This window comes from Zonotrichia leucophrys, chromosome 1A (assembly GCF_028769735.1).
Source record: "Zonotrichia leucophrys gambelii isolate GWCS_2022_RI chromosome 1A, RI_Zleu_2.0, whole genome shotgun sequence".
Classification (NCBI taxonomy): Eukaryota; Metazoa; Chordata; class Aves; order Passeriformes; family Passerellidae; genus Zonotrichia; species Zonotrichia leucophrys.
The window spans coordinates 28,708,651-28,723,710 of NC_088170.1; the positions used below are offsets into that span (position 1 = coordinate 28,708,651).

Here is a 15,060-nt window from a genome sequence, read left to right on the forward strand (position 1 = left end):
AATCCGTGTGTATATATGTAATGGATGTCAATAACCAGCTTTTGGTCCTTTGTGGTATTCACATTCTCTAAACATAAGTCCTTTGCCCAGGGTTTTTTCTCCTGGAAAGCTGAAAGGCAGAGAGAGGCCTCAGAGACAAGAAAAACAATTCTTATTTCATTTGCTTCTCCTCTGTTGTGCTCATGTGGAATGTGTTTGGAGATTGTTTACCCAAGGTGATTTCTGGACTGGACTCCGGTGTGAGTTGTTTTCACTCATTGGCCAATGTGGGCCAAGCTGTGTCGGGACTCTGGAAAGAGTCACGAGTTTCCATTATTATCTCTTTAGCATTCAGTAAGTATCTTTTCTGTATTCTTTAGTATAGTATAGTTATAGTATTCTTTAATATAATATAATAAATATAATATAATAAATATAATATAATAAATATAATATAATATAATATAATATAATATAATATAATATAGTAATAAATTAGCCTGCTGATAAGGTGGAGTCCTCCTCATCATTCTCTCCCCTTGCCAGGGTTGCCTGAATTTACAATAGCCCTTTACTCCCAGTTCTGTCTGCAAGGTCACAGGCCCCCCTGAAGCAGCTCCTCCAGGAGAATCACTGCAGGGGGATGCAGGCACTTCCCCTGTGGCATTTTGGATTGGCCTCCTAAAGCAGAGGCTCACCTGGCTAAAAGTATTTGAGCTGCCTGTGACACCGGGGCCACCACAATGCTCAGCCACAGCTGTCAGCACCTGCAGGAGAAAGCTGAGCCCAGGGAAGCTGTGGAATTGTGATTAGTTTCTGCTGTAAGAAGGGTTTTTTGCTGATACTACTAGCAGGGCAGCAGGTGGGAAATGAGGGATTGTGGCAAAGACTCTTAGCACTGGATAAGAGTATAATGTAGTAGAAAACAAGGTGTTGTGTAATGCACAATGCTCAGCTTTCATGCCCCTATCAAGAGAAAAATGTTGATAAACTGGCAATTAGCTCTGAGAAGAGTCAAAAAATTACTGAAGCAGATTCTATACTGTAAGATTCCAGGGTTCCATCTAAGTATTTCAGGAAGGATAAATACATATGCAACTATTACAATATTGTTTGTGTAACTGGCAGGATATGGCCAAAATTCTAAGAAACAGCATAAAATTAAAACTAAGGGATACATCTGAGCAGTTCAAGAAAGTTTTCCATTGATTCTGTAATGCAGACACAATTCCACAATTCTAAACTATAATCACAAAATTTTAAGGAAGATGTGCTCAACTTCAAATAGCTAGCAAGTTTTAAAGACCTCATAAAGCAGGGCTGCTGGGTTTTGTTCTTAATGTCCCTTCCTTTTTTTACATTTTTTTATCTACAAATTGCTGTCTCCTGATGAAATTTAGCTCCATGCCTCCACCCAGTGGGCTTTTCTTAACCACGAACAAAAAGAGACCCTAAAAGTGCATGCACACATTGTACAGCACCAGCAGCAACATTGGTCATGTGAATTATTTCTTTCCATCTTTTCTGTAGAGTGGATCAGCTGAAATGTAGACAGGTATTTGATATTACCTTCTGCAGCTAAATAACCACAAATGTGAGATCTTTAAAAACATTTTAATATTACTTCTATCATATGTTTGCCATTGCTATAGAAACAGTAATTGGGAAGCATCCAAATCCAATTGTCACAAGACAAAAACTTAAATTTCAGAGTGGGTTTTTTTTAATCTAAAAATCTGAAATTAGGTTTAATTTTTAAAATAAATGAGCAGATTACAACACTGGCTTGTGATCTTAAATAACCCTTTACTTTTTAGTACTTATTTTCCATACGTAAACTAAGGAAAAGTATTTTCTATATTTTTTCTTTCCAAATGAGATTATTTATTGACTTGCAATGGCACCTCTGCCTTAAACTGGAAGAACTATCCTGGATATACATCCTAAAGAGCTTATAACAAAATTAGTTCTGTAGATGTCAACTTCTTGGTTAAATTACATATGGTATTTCAGATATATGCACTGATTTTTTAAAACTGTGGTTCATATAAACTGAATATTGTTTACACTAAGAAACACATGGTTGTTACCAGTTCTTCAACTGTCTTTTCTTTCCATTCCTTTCTTTTCTGTCAGGCCTCCTACTAAACTATGATGTGTTACTATACATTAAAAAATATAAACTTAAGACGAAGTGCACATTTAATATGTCAAAGAAGAAAATACAGTTTAGGGAAATGCCTTTATGCCAAGCCATGAAGAACAAGATCCCTTCCTTCATTCCAGACTGAGAAATAAAAATACACTTTTATGATCCCCCACCACTTTAATGACATCTTCCTTACTTCTAATGCCAAATCCATTCCAGAACAAACCTCTTTCCCATGCAATAGCTCTACTACTCTCTGCAAAGATCTGTTTACAATTTACTAATACTACCATAGAACTGAAACTAAAAGACAATGAAATTAAAGATAATGAAAAGCTTTTCAGCCTGTAAGTAATCTTCAGCTGTTAACAGATAAGAAAATCTGCAATCTTCAGTACAAATTAGATTTTGGTGGAGTAGGAATAATAGCCCAAACATATTAGATAATGATTCAAACTGCAAAGAAGTCATACACTAATCTTCTGCTCTTACATTGCTCATACCATAGGTCAAAGAATCATTTCTATATCAAGTGCATAATTTTCTAGGAGACTGCACTGTTTTGAGAGATACCTAATACAAACTGACAGACAAAGATGCTTTGAGCTATTCCTGCTTTTTGGAGGGGGGAGTGTATTGGGTTTTTGTTTCATAATGTTGTGGATTTTTTACAGCTGCTAAAGGTCTGAGATAGCTTAATTTCACATTTGCCAGATGACATTCTAGGGAAATGGAAAGAGTCCTACCTACACATTACAGTTTCAGGTTAAGTTCACTTCTGATCTGTTTTTTCCCCTTTCCTTGGTTTTCAGTTACAAGCTTTTCCTCCAATAGTAAATATCCAAACTTCACCATACCAATGTTTTTGGTTTGTGAATCAAAATCCAAGGAAGGTAACTATCTTTTTTAAAAGTGTTTACAATACCACCCAAGAATCTTCAGAAAGTTAAAAATATTTTAAAATTGTCTTAGTGCCAAAATTATTACTATATTTTATTTTTTAGAATACCTGTGCCTTTCAGAATCAAGGAATTTGGAAAAGACTATTCATTTGGATTTTATACAGAGAATGAAATGTAGGTCCATCTTCGAATCAAAATCCTTAGGCTTTCTTCAGTTGTGAGTGCTGAAGGTATGAACAATATTCAGAATTTACTTGGAATTTAAAACTTCTTTCGGTGAAGTTTTTTCGGTGAAATTTTCGGTGAAAAATTTCTTTCGGTGTAGAATTATTCCCTAATATCCAGTCCAAACCTGCCTGGTGCAACTTGAGACATGATTTCCTCTTGTCCTGTCACTTGGTACCTGTCACTGGGAGAAGAGGCTGACTTCCCTCTGGCTACAGCCTCCTCTCAGGCAGTCTTAGAGAGGGATAAGGTCTCTCCTAAAAGAATGTAAAGGTCTTGCTAAAGTTGAGGTAGTTAACATCCACACTTTCCCTTATCCACTAAGCACATCACCTTAACACAGAGTGAGATGAGGCTGGCCAAGCAGCACCTGCTTCTCATACTCCCATGCTGGCTGGGCCTTAGTTCCTGGCTGTCCTGCACCTGATGTGCGATGGCAGTCAGGGCGATTGGCTCCATGGCCTTCCCTGGCACTGAGGTCAAACTGTGAGACCTATAGTTCCTCAGATCCTGTTCTGGTTCTTCTTGTAAAATAAAAAAACAAAAAGGAAAAAAGAAAACTACTCTGCCAGAAATTAATAAGGCTTAGGTTGCAACTTCAGGGGAAAAACTAAACTAACAAGCCGTCAGAGAAACAATGAGGTAGCTTTTTATTTTTCATTTTTGTTTCTCTTACTTTATGTGATTAACATCAAGAAAGTGCTTAAGCCCCACTGAATGAAGGTGCAGCCCATTCCTGGCAGTGTTTCTTCTGAAGAGCTGCCCTGCCCCCACTCATGAAGTGAAAATTGGACAACTTGCTCCAATCCAAAGTATGATGCAGAAGTGGAAGGTGTTCCTGTGCATGTTGTTAACTATGTTTAGTACTCTATCTGCATGCCCAAAGAAAATATTTGTTAAACACAAAGCATTTGTAAGTTTTGGCATGATTTATTGCTCCTAGTACAAAGGCAATTTATCAGCGTACCTCCACTGCCTTCGGAGCAGATTAGTGTATGGATCAAGGAGCAGCAGCTCAAACACTTGAACATTCAGCAACTGAAATTACCACAAAATGATATCTATATATAGAAGATTGGTTTTAAAATAACATTGACAACAGTAATCACTGCCACCTGGACAAGAAGACAGTTTTAAAATAAGAAGTGATCATAAGATATTGCCTGAAAATCAGACCAGTGTTGACAGGTACGTACGTGAAGATATGGTTGTGTAAATTATCCACAAAGTGGGATCCTCAACTACACTTTCTCAACTGACAAATGTTGTGTTTTCCCAACTGGGTTGATGGCAAGATACTAAAAAAGACACAAATGTAGAGAAAATCTCTCTTTTCAGGAAAACACATAAATCCAGTCTTCATAATATTAATCCAAATTGCTATTAATTAAAAGCTACATAGAAGAAAACAAATTTCATGACAAAGCTGTACACAAAAGGTAGAGCAATTCACATGTTACCAGTTACAAAGCAGCTTTACGAATGGGACAACAACTATTTTACCAAGATTTTTATATCCAAACCACTTCTGAACCTTTGGCAAGTTTTATTCTTTGTGGAGAACGAAAAATAAAACTAGCCATCCAAGTATAGTATATGTACTTTGTTTTCATATGCCAAACCTATCCAGGAGCACACAAAACATGCTCCTAAAACTGGCTGTTCTTGAGATATCAAACACGTCACATACATCATTTTAATCCTCCCAAGTGAGTGCAATCTTAGCAGTCACAATTGCAGGAAGTATTAGATTCATGGTCAGATGGTACTACAGCCTATTATTTTGAATTCAAGATGTCACACAGCTAATAGAATTTAAGTTTAGAAATACAGACCATTTATTTTCAAGGTACCAAATCCCTTTCACTCTCAGCATAGAATACATATTTTCAGGATGAATATGTCATTACTGGACTGATGAGATAAATAAAGGCAATAACAAAAGTAATATGGAAGCAAAAAGACATTATTTATTAAATGTAATATAATAAAATGTCCACAGGTAACTTAAATATATGCAGGGGTTATGTATTTTGCTGTATTTTCTGAAGAAGAAATTCTACTTGTAAATTTAGATTTGGCTGTCCTTTTTTTGTCTTCTTACTCAGTATTTTAAAAGCTTCCATTTTCTTTTTCTTGTACAACCGTTGAGCTTCTTCTCTTTGTTGTTTTCTTTTTTCTGCTTCCTGAAATTAAAAAAATATGTAATATTGTGAAACAATTATAAACCCTCTGTGACTGTGAAGCTATTTATAAGCAATAAAGTTCATTTTTGTATAGGTACTGGCAATTAGGTATCGTACTGCCAATAGAAACACCATTTCTCTAAAGCTGAGTCAGGATGTTCTTGCAGCACATACTGCAATCAGAACAAATTATACAGTTTCAAGTTTCAAGAGAAAAACCAAGCTTTCTTTAGCAGAACATCCTACAATAAGGCTTGCTGCTGCAATGTATACTCCTTCCTTTCTGTGAAATGTGCTCCTTGAACACTCTCTTTAAATGACAAACTGGAAAAAAATTGCCCACTTTCTCCTCTTGAGTGTAAGAAAGAAAAAGGTGATGCAGCAGCTGCCATGTGAATATCCTGCCAAACCAGATGTGCTAGGATACAGGACACCTCTGCAAGGTTGATAGGATATGGGACCTATCTGGACCATGTGTTGGGGAGGTTTGTGATACTAGGACAGCTTTATCTAGGAGATATTAATCCAGACCAAACTACTAGTGACCTGCTCTCTTTAAAGCAACACAGACTCTGTCCTTACTTTTCAAAGAGAAGGAATGAAAACACAAACCTTAATCAAATTTTTACCTGTAAAACCTTTCACAAAGCACACATGCAACCAAACTACTAATGGAGCATTAACTATATATGGATGGACTATTAACACCATACAGATTATCACCACAATGTTACATTTAGATTTTATCTCACACCCCCTTCTCCAGCGTTGTAATTTTACTCAGTAATTTGGGCAAACATCCACAAGCCAGATAAACAGCTTACTTCACTCATCTCATGTCCTACCAAAATATGCAAGACATCACAAACCAGACTGAAAGACTGCTTCAGTTCTTTGGATAATTTCTTCTCATACAGTTTGTTCTTTGAAATGCAATGCCATGCTGATCACATAGACAAGCATTTCTGCAGAACGCCTGAACAGATGATAATATATGGATCATATTTTTGTTTTCCACAGCATAGATGGCTTCAGTGATGTACAAAAACTAGTAAGAATTGCTCTCTGATATAAAATTTACAGGATATAATTCAAGGAAAGATTTCTACACAGAAATCTAAGAAGCCTCAGAAAAAAAACCTCCAAACATTCAAATAAATATGCACACGCAAAAATATGCATAGATAACCTCTCTCACAGATAACCTCTTCAGAATCCTTGACTTATTTTACCATAATGACTAACACAATTTATTCCCTCTTTTTAAAAAAAACAGAACAGCACCAGTTCTAACTTACCTGTAATTCACTTTGTATCTAATAATTTTTCTGTTGTTCAGTTTATTCTTGTAAACAACACCCAAGTCAAGCTACCAACCAAATGCTTACTTCAAAGCAAGAACATTCATCATACTTAGACAGTTGTATTTACATTCATATTTTTTCTGATCTTTACTAAATACTAGCTTTTTTTTTCATCATGTTCCACCTAAGTACTCTACCTAAATGATTACTGTTATTGGGCACTTAGCTCATGTTTTGCCTAACTATCTTTGACAAAAAAAAAAGCCAACATCTGCACTCAGGCAACTACTATGTGCTGGGGTTATGCTTGTTCCCATCTTCTCTAAATAAGCTAGTCATAAAATTAATTTCTTTTGACACAATCTATAGCTAATACACAAAAAAGCAGCCATCAGCTGAATAATCATGTAACTCACCCAGAATCACAGATCAGCTCGTATAACACTAAATATAAAAGTGTCATATAAATATAACACTTATATATAACTTATATAACACATATAACATATATAACACAAATATAACAAAAGTTTTATATAAATATAAAAACACTAATACTGAAAAAGCAGTATCCTTTATACAGCTATATATTCAATATTTATACAGCAGCTACTGAAATTCAGTATGTCACCAGGAAGTTACACAAATTCTACAATGTTACACTGTGTGCCATTTTACAGTACAAGTGTCCTGAGAGTGAAAAAACTAAATAAGGACCACTCAAATTAATAATTCAAGTGAGCTGATTGACAATGATGATATTAAAATATGTCCTGTAATAATTCCAATTAAATAATTCAAATTAAATTCAAATGAAGGGAATGACTAAAAATTTTAACTGTGAATACTATTAAATTTAATTGTTTCACTGTTGGTCAAAGTTCATAAAAAAGTAAAATGAAGACTGCGTTATGATAATGCCATAAGAAACAGGATGGGTATTTCATTTTTCATCATAAGATGATGGTATTGCTATTACTTCCCCTTCTACAAAATTTAAGAGGTCTAATATAATCCACTGGGGTATGCAGATCAAGTTCTAAGCTTTTTTTCATGTATCAACTGACATAATAAAATCCTGCTACAGGCAACTGTAAGATGAAAATAGTAAGAACAAAGAGAATGATCCTTTGAACACCCATGTGCCTGAATACCACTGTCAAGTTGAAAAAGACTGAAAGAGTTCCAATACCTCCTGTGGTCTTCCCTGGGTTCAAATGGAAGACAGGGAGGTGGGAATGGTATTAATCTGCATTTTGTTTAACAGGAAGTAAGAACTCTGTTTAAGATTTACCTCTTTCTTTCTAGCATGCTCAGCCTTTATTTTCTCATATTCTTCTTTTGCCTTCTGATTGGATGTTTTATTTTTAAACTTCTCTCGAGTCCCAACTGACCTGGGGGAAAAAGTACACGTTCTTGAGACACTGAGTACCATCAAGCAGACATAACCACAGCAGAGTCTTCCACTGCTTTTTGCATATTCAGGGAAGTTACCTACAAATACAGGTTTCAGAACACTCATTCTTCTACACAGAATGAATTCTTTGCACTACTGTTACATGACACCAAAACCATGCCAGGCCATACATGAGCAGTCAGCAAGAAAACATAACAAACTGAACATCTTCAATGCCAAATGTACCAAAGACCAGAGTGCACACAACTGTTAGTAATGCAAACACCATATCTGCTGCATCTTCACATGGATGATGTTAAGCTTAAAGACTGCCTAAAACAGTTTTCCCCATCATTCAAGCTCCTCAGAACTAGAAAACCTGAACATACTCGCTTAGGGCTGCATTCTCTCTTTCTAGTTCCAACACACGGAAGCAAGTGCAGAGAGATGAGAACATTAATTTAGAAATCTCACTCTCTTATGAAAAAACAATGAAAAATGTTTCCTTTATTCTCACCTCCATCTGCTGGCAATACTGTGCAACGACACCTCACTGTCTCAGGTACAAAACTGTTACACTGCCATTTATTTTTCTAACAAGCAGGAAAAAAACTTTAAGACATAACAGCATTTTTAGTAAAGTAAATCACCCCACTAAAGTCCATGTGAGCTTTTAAGATCTAAAATATTTCTTTAGTGATGGAAAAAAAATACTTTTTTTAAAGACATGCTTTGAAAACTTACTCTACTGCTTTATTAAGCTTTTCTTCTGATGGCACCGAATCATCTGGAGTCCTGCGCCGCTTCTTAAGCTTTTCTTCCTCTGCAAGGTAAAGATGTTTCAAGTGCTCTGGGTAGGTATCTGCAAACTGATCATCCTGCTGGGAATGCACCTGCCTTCTCTTTTTCAGCAATTTCCTGTACTGCCGTTCAATCTTTTGTTTCCTCCGAAATGCAAATCCTCGTCCTGAAAGCACAAGGAGAAGGCAGTTACACACTCCTGCACTAAAACAGCACCAAACCTTTCCGTTTCAGCACCCTCGCCATCTGTCTTCTTCCCACACTGAAAAAAGCCACAATTTCAATAAGGACCAGTCATAAGCTCAAGGAAAGAACCACTATGATTAGGTTGTTCCCTAGTGCAGCACTGCAGCTTGCACAGATTCACTGAACATGCCTGCCCACAGCCCCGGGAGAGCCCTGCAAACACTGCGGGTTAATGCCCACCCACCACTGCACCTTTGCCAATGCTTCTGAATCCAGTGAAAAGGTGTGTTACCATTTCACTTCACTCCTGACAGCTTCTAAAGCAACACGAAAATAGATTCTAAAATTAGATATCAAGATAGATTCTAAACTAAGCTCCTGAAGGTGGTCTCAGGAAAACACTGGTAATAACACTGGCAGCCGCAGCTGTGACACAGGAAAAAAAGTCACTAAATCATCCTATCACTCTATATCAATAATCCTCTAAGTCTTTTCACTTAAATAGTATTTATTTATTATTATATTATTTATAAATAATATATTATTTATTATAGCTACTACTTTTTCTCTACACATGTCTAGGAAGAGCTTTTCTACAGCGACATCACAGAATCATTTCTGCTTAAAGGAAAGCACAGACTTTGGCTGTTTCAGGCTCGATCATTAAAGAAAACTTATCAAAGTTGAAGACACTTTTTTCCTAATGCCTTATTTTTTATTGCAGTAGTCTTAAGATCTACTGACTTACACAACATTCACTAACAAAACAGTTTTGGAATGGAAGTCAAATTAGTCCCAACTTCTCCTTTTATTCTTTCTCCAAAGCTGCCACTTCAGCAAAGTGCTGCTGAAGGCCATGCTCTCTTTCCTATTCATTTTTACATCTGCATAACTTTCTATCAATAATCTGAACCTCTCCTCAAACATGCTTCTGTTTAAATCTACGCTTTTCTATGGAGAAAGCGAGTCCTACACCCGAAGACCATCACCACGCGGCCCAGGGGCTGCAATCCGAGCCCCGGAGCTCCAGCCCACACAGGCCGCCATAGGCTGCCCCAGCCAGCCCTGCAGCCCCCAGCCCCGAGCCCACGGCCACGAGCCCCGGGGGCGAGGCGGGGCTGCGGGCTCCGCCAGCCCAAACCCCCCGTCAGGCCCGGCAGGGTTGGTCCCAGCCGGGACGCTCGGGTCGAGCCGGCTCGCAGCTGGGCCACGGACTCGGGCCTCCTTCGGCGCCACCTCATACCCACCGGCGGCCCCGACTCACCCTCCTGGACGCTGCCGACAACGCTGCTCAGCAGGACGGGCCTCCACCGCCGCTTTCGGCCGGGCCCGCGGGGCGCCGCACCCGCCTTGGCCGCCGCCGCCGGCCCGGGCCCATCGCGCCTCGCTGCCGCCATCGCGCTTCCGGCGCCGCGCACCGAGATGACGTCACCGCGCCGCGGCGCGGACGGGCCGCGCGCGGGGCCATGTCGCGGCCGTCGCGCGCGCTCCCGGCGCAGCTGCCCCCGGCGGCGGCGGCGCGGGCTCTGCGGCGCGTGGCGCGGTTCGTGGGGCGCGCGCTGCCGCTGTGCCGCGCGCACACCGTGGAGTTCTTCACGCGCGGGCTCTGGCAGCGCCTCGTGGCGCCGCCACCCGACGCCGTGCTCGAGGCGCTGCGCGCGGCCGGGCCGCTGGCGCGCCCCCTGGTGGCGGGCTCGGGAGCCGCGGCGGCTCCGTGCGGTGAGTGGGGCCGGGCCCGGGGGAGCGGGGGGCGCGGCCGTGCCGGGAACGGGACGCGCTCGGAGCCGCCCCGCTTCAGGGACACCGCAGCCGGCCCTGGAATTCCACGGCCGGGGCTCGCGGTAGTGCCGCCCGTGACGGTCCCATCAATTTCATCCTGTTCGTTTGGAAAGGGAACTCCAAACTGTCAGGTTCCTGCGCTCTGACTGAGCCCTGAGGAACACAATTAAAATTAAAAGAAACCAAATCAAACAAAACATCCAAGAAACCTCCACGAGTGCAAAGATGTAACGTTAAAAGTGAAAAGAGTGTTGGGACTGGAGATGCGGAGGACAGCTGGAAAAGGCTCAAACGCCGCTTTCCTGTGTGACTGTAATGGTGTCTGGCACGGGAAGGCAGCTGCTTTATTTCTGACGAGATCTGTTTAAGAATCACTCCATATTTTTAGTGATTTTCACGAAACTGAAGAAGAAGCCAGCTCGGCTGCTGCGTTGCTAAATGTGCTGCAGTGCAAGGAGGAGGGGAACGTGGCAGTAATGCTGCTTCAAGCAGGGCACAAAATGAAGATAAAGCATCTGAAAGCTGTGGTGTTTGGGGGGACTGAGCCCAAGCAGGGAGATCACTTTCAAATCCAAGGTGAAATCTCTGACAAAGCACTTAGCTGAGAAAAGCCAGTGTCGTGCCAAAGCATATGGAGTGTAGATAGCTGTCACATTGCGTTAGCTCTGAAATGCTGCGGTAAATGGCACTCGAGGCAGGAAAGTGTGTGCAGTGTGAGAGGAGGCTCCACAGAAAGTAGCATGTGCTTCTTGGCATAGCACACCAGCTAAGATAATGATTTGGACTCAGAAAGAGATTGAAGAACTGTGAATTGCTACATCACTAGCAACATTTCTCTGTTGGATCTGAAGACCTCTCAAAATATTAACTGTAAGACTCATTTTTAAAGGGCTGAGTTATTTGGGAAAAATCCCACAGAGTTTATTTGTGTATGGAAAAGACACTGGATTATGAATTACCTTGAAGAGCCAGGTGGAAACAAGATACTGGTCTGGTCAGCCAGCAGAAGTGTTGGGACGCAGCAAGGACAGGCATAATGTTCTTGACAGGTAATGTCAGAGTCAGAACTGATTCAGAGCAATAGCGCATAAAATTGAATGTAAGTAGAGGCTGGAACAAGACTAATTATCAGATGTAGTCATCATAAAGAAAACAGTAAAGAAACTTGTTTCTATGGGAAAGTCCAGGGAATGATTCAAATACCGAAGTGGTGGCCTGTAGAGCAGCATGAGAATCAGGAAGGCAGAGTATTGTTTTGTAGATTTCAGAATTGGGTAATAATTTAATAATCTGTATTCAAAACGCATGTTACAGAATCTGATGCAGAGGTTACTGTAACAAAAAGACAAGCACGTCTTTTGAAGAGTAAGAAGCTTTCATGCTGTGACTAAAATATGAAATTTCTTAATTGGTTTCTGCAGGAATTGTTTCTGCTAATTAAAATAAAAAAGGAAGAATTGCCCCTTTTTTCCAACTTTAACATTCTAGTATGCTAGTTAACAGAACGCATTGTAGTGGAGTGGGCATATGCTTGCTGGTTTGTTGGTTCATGCCTTACTCATTTGACTGCATGGTATCTGTCCATCCCGTCATATGATGAAAATACTTCATAGTAAAATATGAGTTTTTCAGTGAAGATACCTGCAAGTGTCTACTTACATTTTCAAATCAATGCACTGCTAGCCTGTATTGAAATTAGGAGGAAGAGACAGAAATGTAGCATCATAGCTCACTTGAGTGCATTAATGCAACTCAATAACATTGGGGATCAGAAAACGACCATTAGAGATCCTGAAACCCAATGTAAACAGAAATTACTCTTCCTTGTTCAAAGTCATTTCCTTTTAATGACCATGTGAAGGATGGAACCCTTGTTTTCACTTGCACTCTGCAGAAAAATGTAAGATCCCTTTTTAGGTTCAGAAACTGGCTTGAATACATCAAGAAGCTGACACTTGCCATATTGCATTTTGTTTATCACGTCATTGCTGGAAATTGGACACAAACACAGACAAATCTGTGTTTAAGTATTTTCATATTTTACTGTAAATTACTGTTTGTTCTGTGATTCCAACTTTGGGGCATGTATTTCTTTCCTCTCAAGATTTGTTTGCAAATGTACAGACTGACTGGTTAAAAGACAAGCTGGATTTCCTCTTGTGAGCATCCAGAGCAGAAACGTGTCCAAAAACCTAACATTTTTAATATTCATAAAAAATGCAAAGTTCAGCAACTGCCATTCTGCAGCTTGAAGTTAGGCTTTAGATGCCTTAATGCAGTTGGTTCCTGTTTTTTAGTTATCAAGCTGGGACAACAATTTAAGTTAGGTGAGTGTTATTATAGGTGATCTTATATGAGAGTTTGTTAGTTCTGTCATGTTCTTAACCAAGGTAAAGAGTGTTGTAGAACATGGACATTGCTGCCTTGGATTTCAGTTAAGTGAGATTTGTAAGAACAGTAATTATATTTTATGTCAGCTGCTCAAAAAGTGAAATCACATCTATTTTCTTATCTTTCTGTAATAAATCTTACAGAGGACACATTGTAAAGCAAAGTTGCCCCTTATTCCTGAAAGCTGCCGTCTTTATTTCTCATCTCTAATATCCTGTTACAATCTTACCCTTCATGAAGACTACACTAACTAAAATTTGTTCAAACAAGGAAGCTGTTTATGGAGAAATGTGGCTTTCTTTTCAGGTTTTGCAGTAGAGAGGAGTGAGAAGTGCTGTGTAGACAATGAAACCATGTTAATATTTATGCTTTCTTAGATACAAAATTTGTTTGCTGTGCTTGTGCCTTTGTAGTGTCATATAATGAAAATTACCATGATTTGGGACTGTTTTCAGTGGACTGTAATATATGCATGACCTTTCATTGTAGTCATGCAAGGAAATTAAGAACATTCAAGTTGAGGTCAATCCAAACAGCTGTATTCATTGTCATGCCAGATTCAGGAAAGCCACTGTGCTAGGTATGTCCTTCCTCATAATCTACCTATGACACACAAGACAAACCAGGAGACTTTTTCCAAATGTTTGTAATTGTTTGACTGCTGGACTGGGTGCCGTTTATATATTGAAAAGAATTTCAAATATATAAAAATTATTAGCAAAATTATCACTTAAAAATAGATGTACATTTTTGAAACTCAGTAGTAGGCAATACCAAAATTAGGTATTTCATCATGACTCTAACAAAATACACGTTGGAATCTAACTTTGGCCCACACCTGGTTGGAAATAAAAAAATGAATTTAATTCTCCCAGTGTTCATCAGTTACAAAGCAGCTTGGAAAGTACGCAAATTGAGTGATTGTAAATCCAAACATTTCATATACTAAGCAGTTGCATTTCTTTAAAAAAATCTAGCAGCATGTATTAGCATGTTGGGCTGACTAGGACATGTATAATGAGCAAGTCTGTAAACAGAAGAGAAGTGATAATGTTGACTGAATTAGCTTGTCAGTTATACTGAAGTAGGGCTGCTGAAACAACAGATTTTGTCACATTTACACTGGTTCAACTAAGAGCAAAATTTGACCTCGGTTCTGGAGGGAGAATGCAGCTGACGAAAAATTATGAGTTTCCCCACTTAGGGAAACAAGATAAATGACCAGTTGTGTGTGATACTAACTATTTATTACCTGTAGTTCTCTGTCAGCAGTATCAGAGAGCTGTTAAGCACTGCTTACAAAAGTCTTTCCCTTTTCTTTTATGTGCAGATGATGACATCTTTTCCAGTGCATTTTGTGAGAACTCTGAGAAGCTTATCAATGTACATTTGTTTGCCCTGGCTGCTAAATATTATTCTTTGTCCAACCTTGGAGTGTGCACCCCATTAGAAGATGTGCTTGAAGCACTGAAAGGAGACAGTGAAGGAGCAGCAGGTATATTTACATTTGTGTTTTAATGTTTACTTATTCACTCTAGGACTATACAAGAGTTTTGCTTTTGGAGGGTAGTTTGTTGTTTGAGGATTTTTTCCTACATTATCCTCACCTCCATTTTAATTTGTTCTTGGATAGTTTCTTTATTGCCCTTGTTTACGAAATGCATTCTCTTTCTAAAATTTGAGCATTTGGTGTCTGTAGACCCATCATGGGTTTCAGTTTTAAAGTGGATGGGACAGAGAAGAGGGCACATCACTATATGAG

At 39.3% G+C, this 15,060-nt stretch overlaps 2 protein-coding genes across 4 annotated transcripts in view; one reads left to right on the top strand and one right to left on the bottom strand.

Moving 5' to 3' along the window:
- Positions 1 to 5,203: 5,203 nt before the first annotated feature.
- CCDC59 (coiled-coil domain containing 59) lies at positions 5,204 to 10,531 on the bottom strand. The gene is made up of 4 exons (XM_064731526.1): positions 10,393 to 10,531; positions 8,886 to 9,108; positions 8,040 to 8,139; positions 5,204 to 5,441 (listed from the first exon to the last, which is right to left on the bottom strand). Exons 1-4 carry the CDS (start codon positions 10,523 to 10,525, stop codon positions 5,280 to 5,282), a joined length of 618 nt encoding a protein of 205 aa, XP_064587596.1. The 5' UTR covers positions 10,526 to 10,531; the 3' UTR covers positions 5,204 to 5,279.
- Positions 10,532 to 10,594: 63 nt separating this feature from the next.
- METTL25 (methyltransferase like 25) overlaps positions 10,595 to 15,060 on the top strand; it is a 45,871-nt gene continuing 41,405 nt past the window's right edge. For 2 of the 3 annotated variants that reach the window (XM_064702011.1, XM_064702012.1), the window contains exons 1-2: positions 10,595 to 10,847; positions 14,629 to 14,793. In XM_064702011.1, coding sequence (XP_064558081.1) covers positions 10,595 to 10,847; positions 14,629 to 14,793 — 418 coding nt within the window. Of the gene's footprint in view, positions 10,848 to 11,904; positions 11,957 to 14,628; positions 14,794 to 15,060 lie in introns of those variants that run through there. The other variant, XM_064702013.1, reaches the window with a different exon arrangement.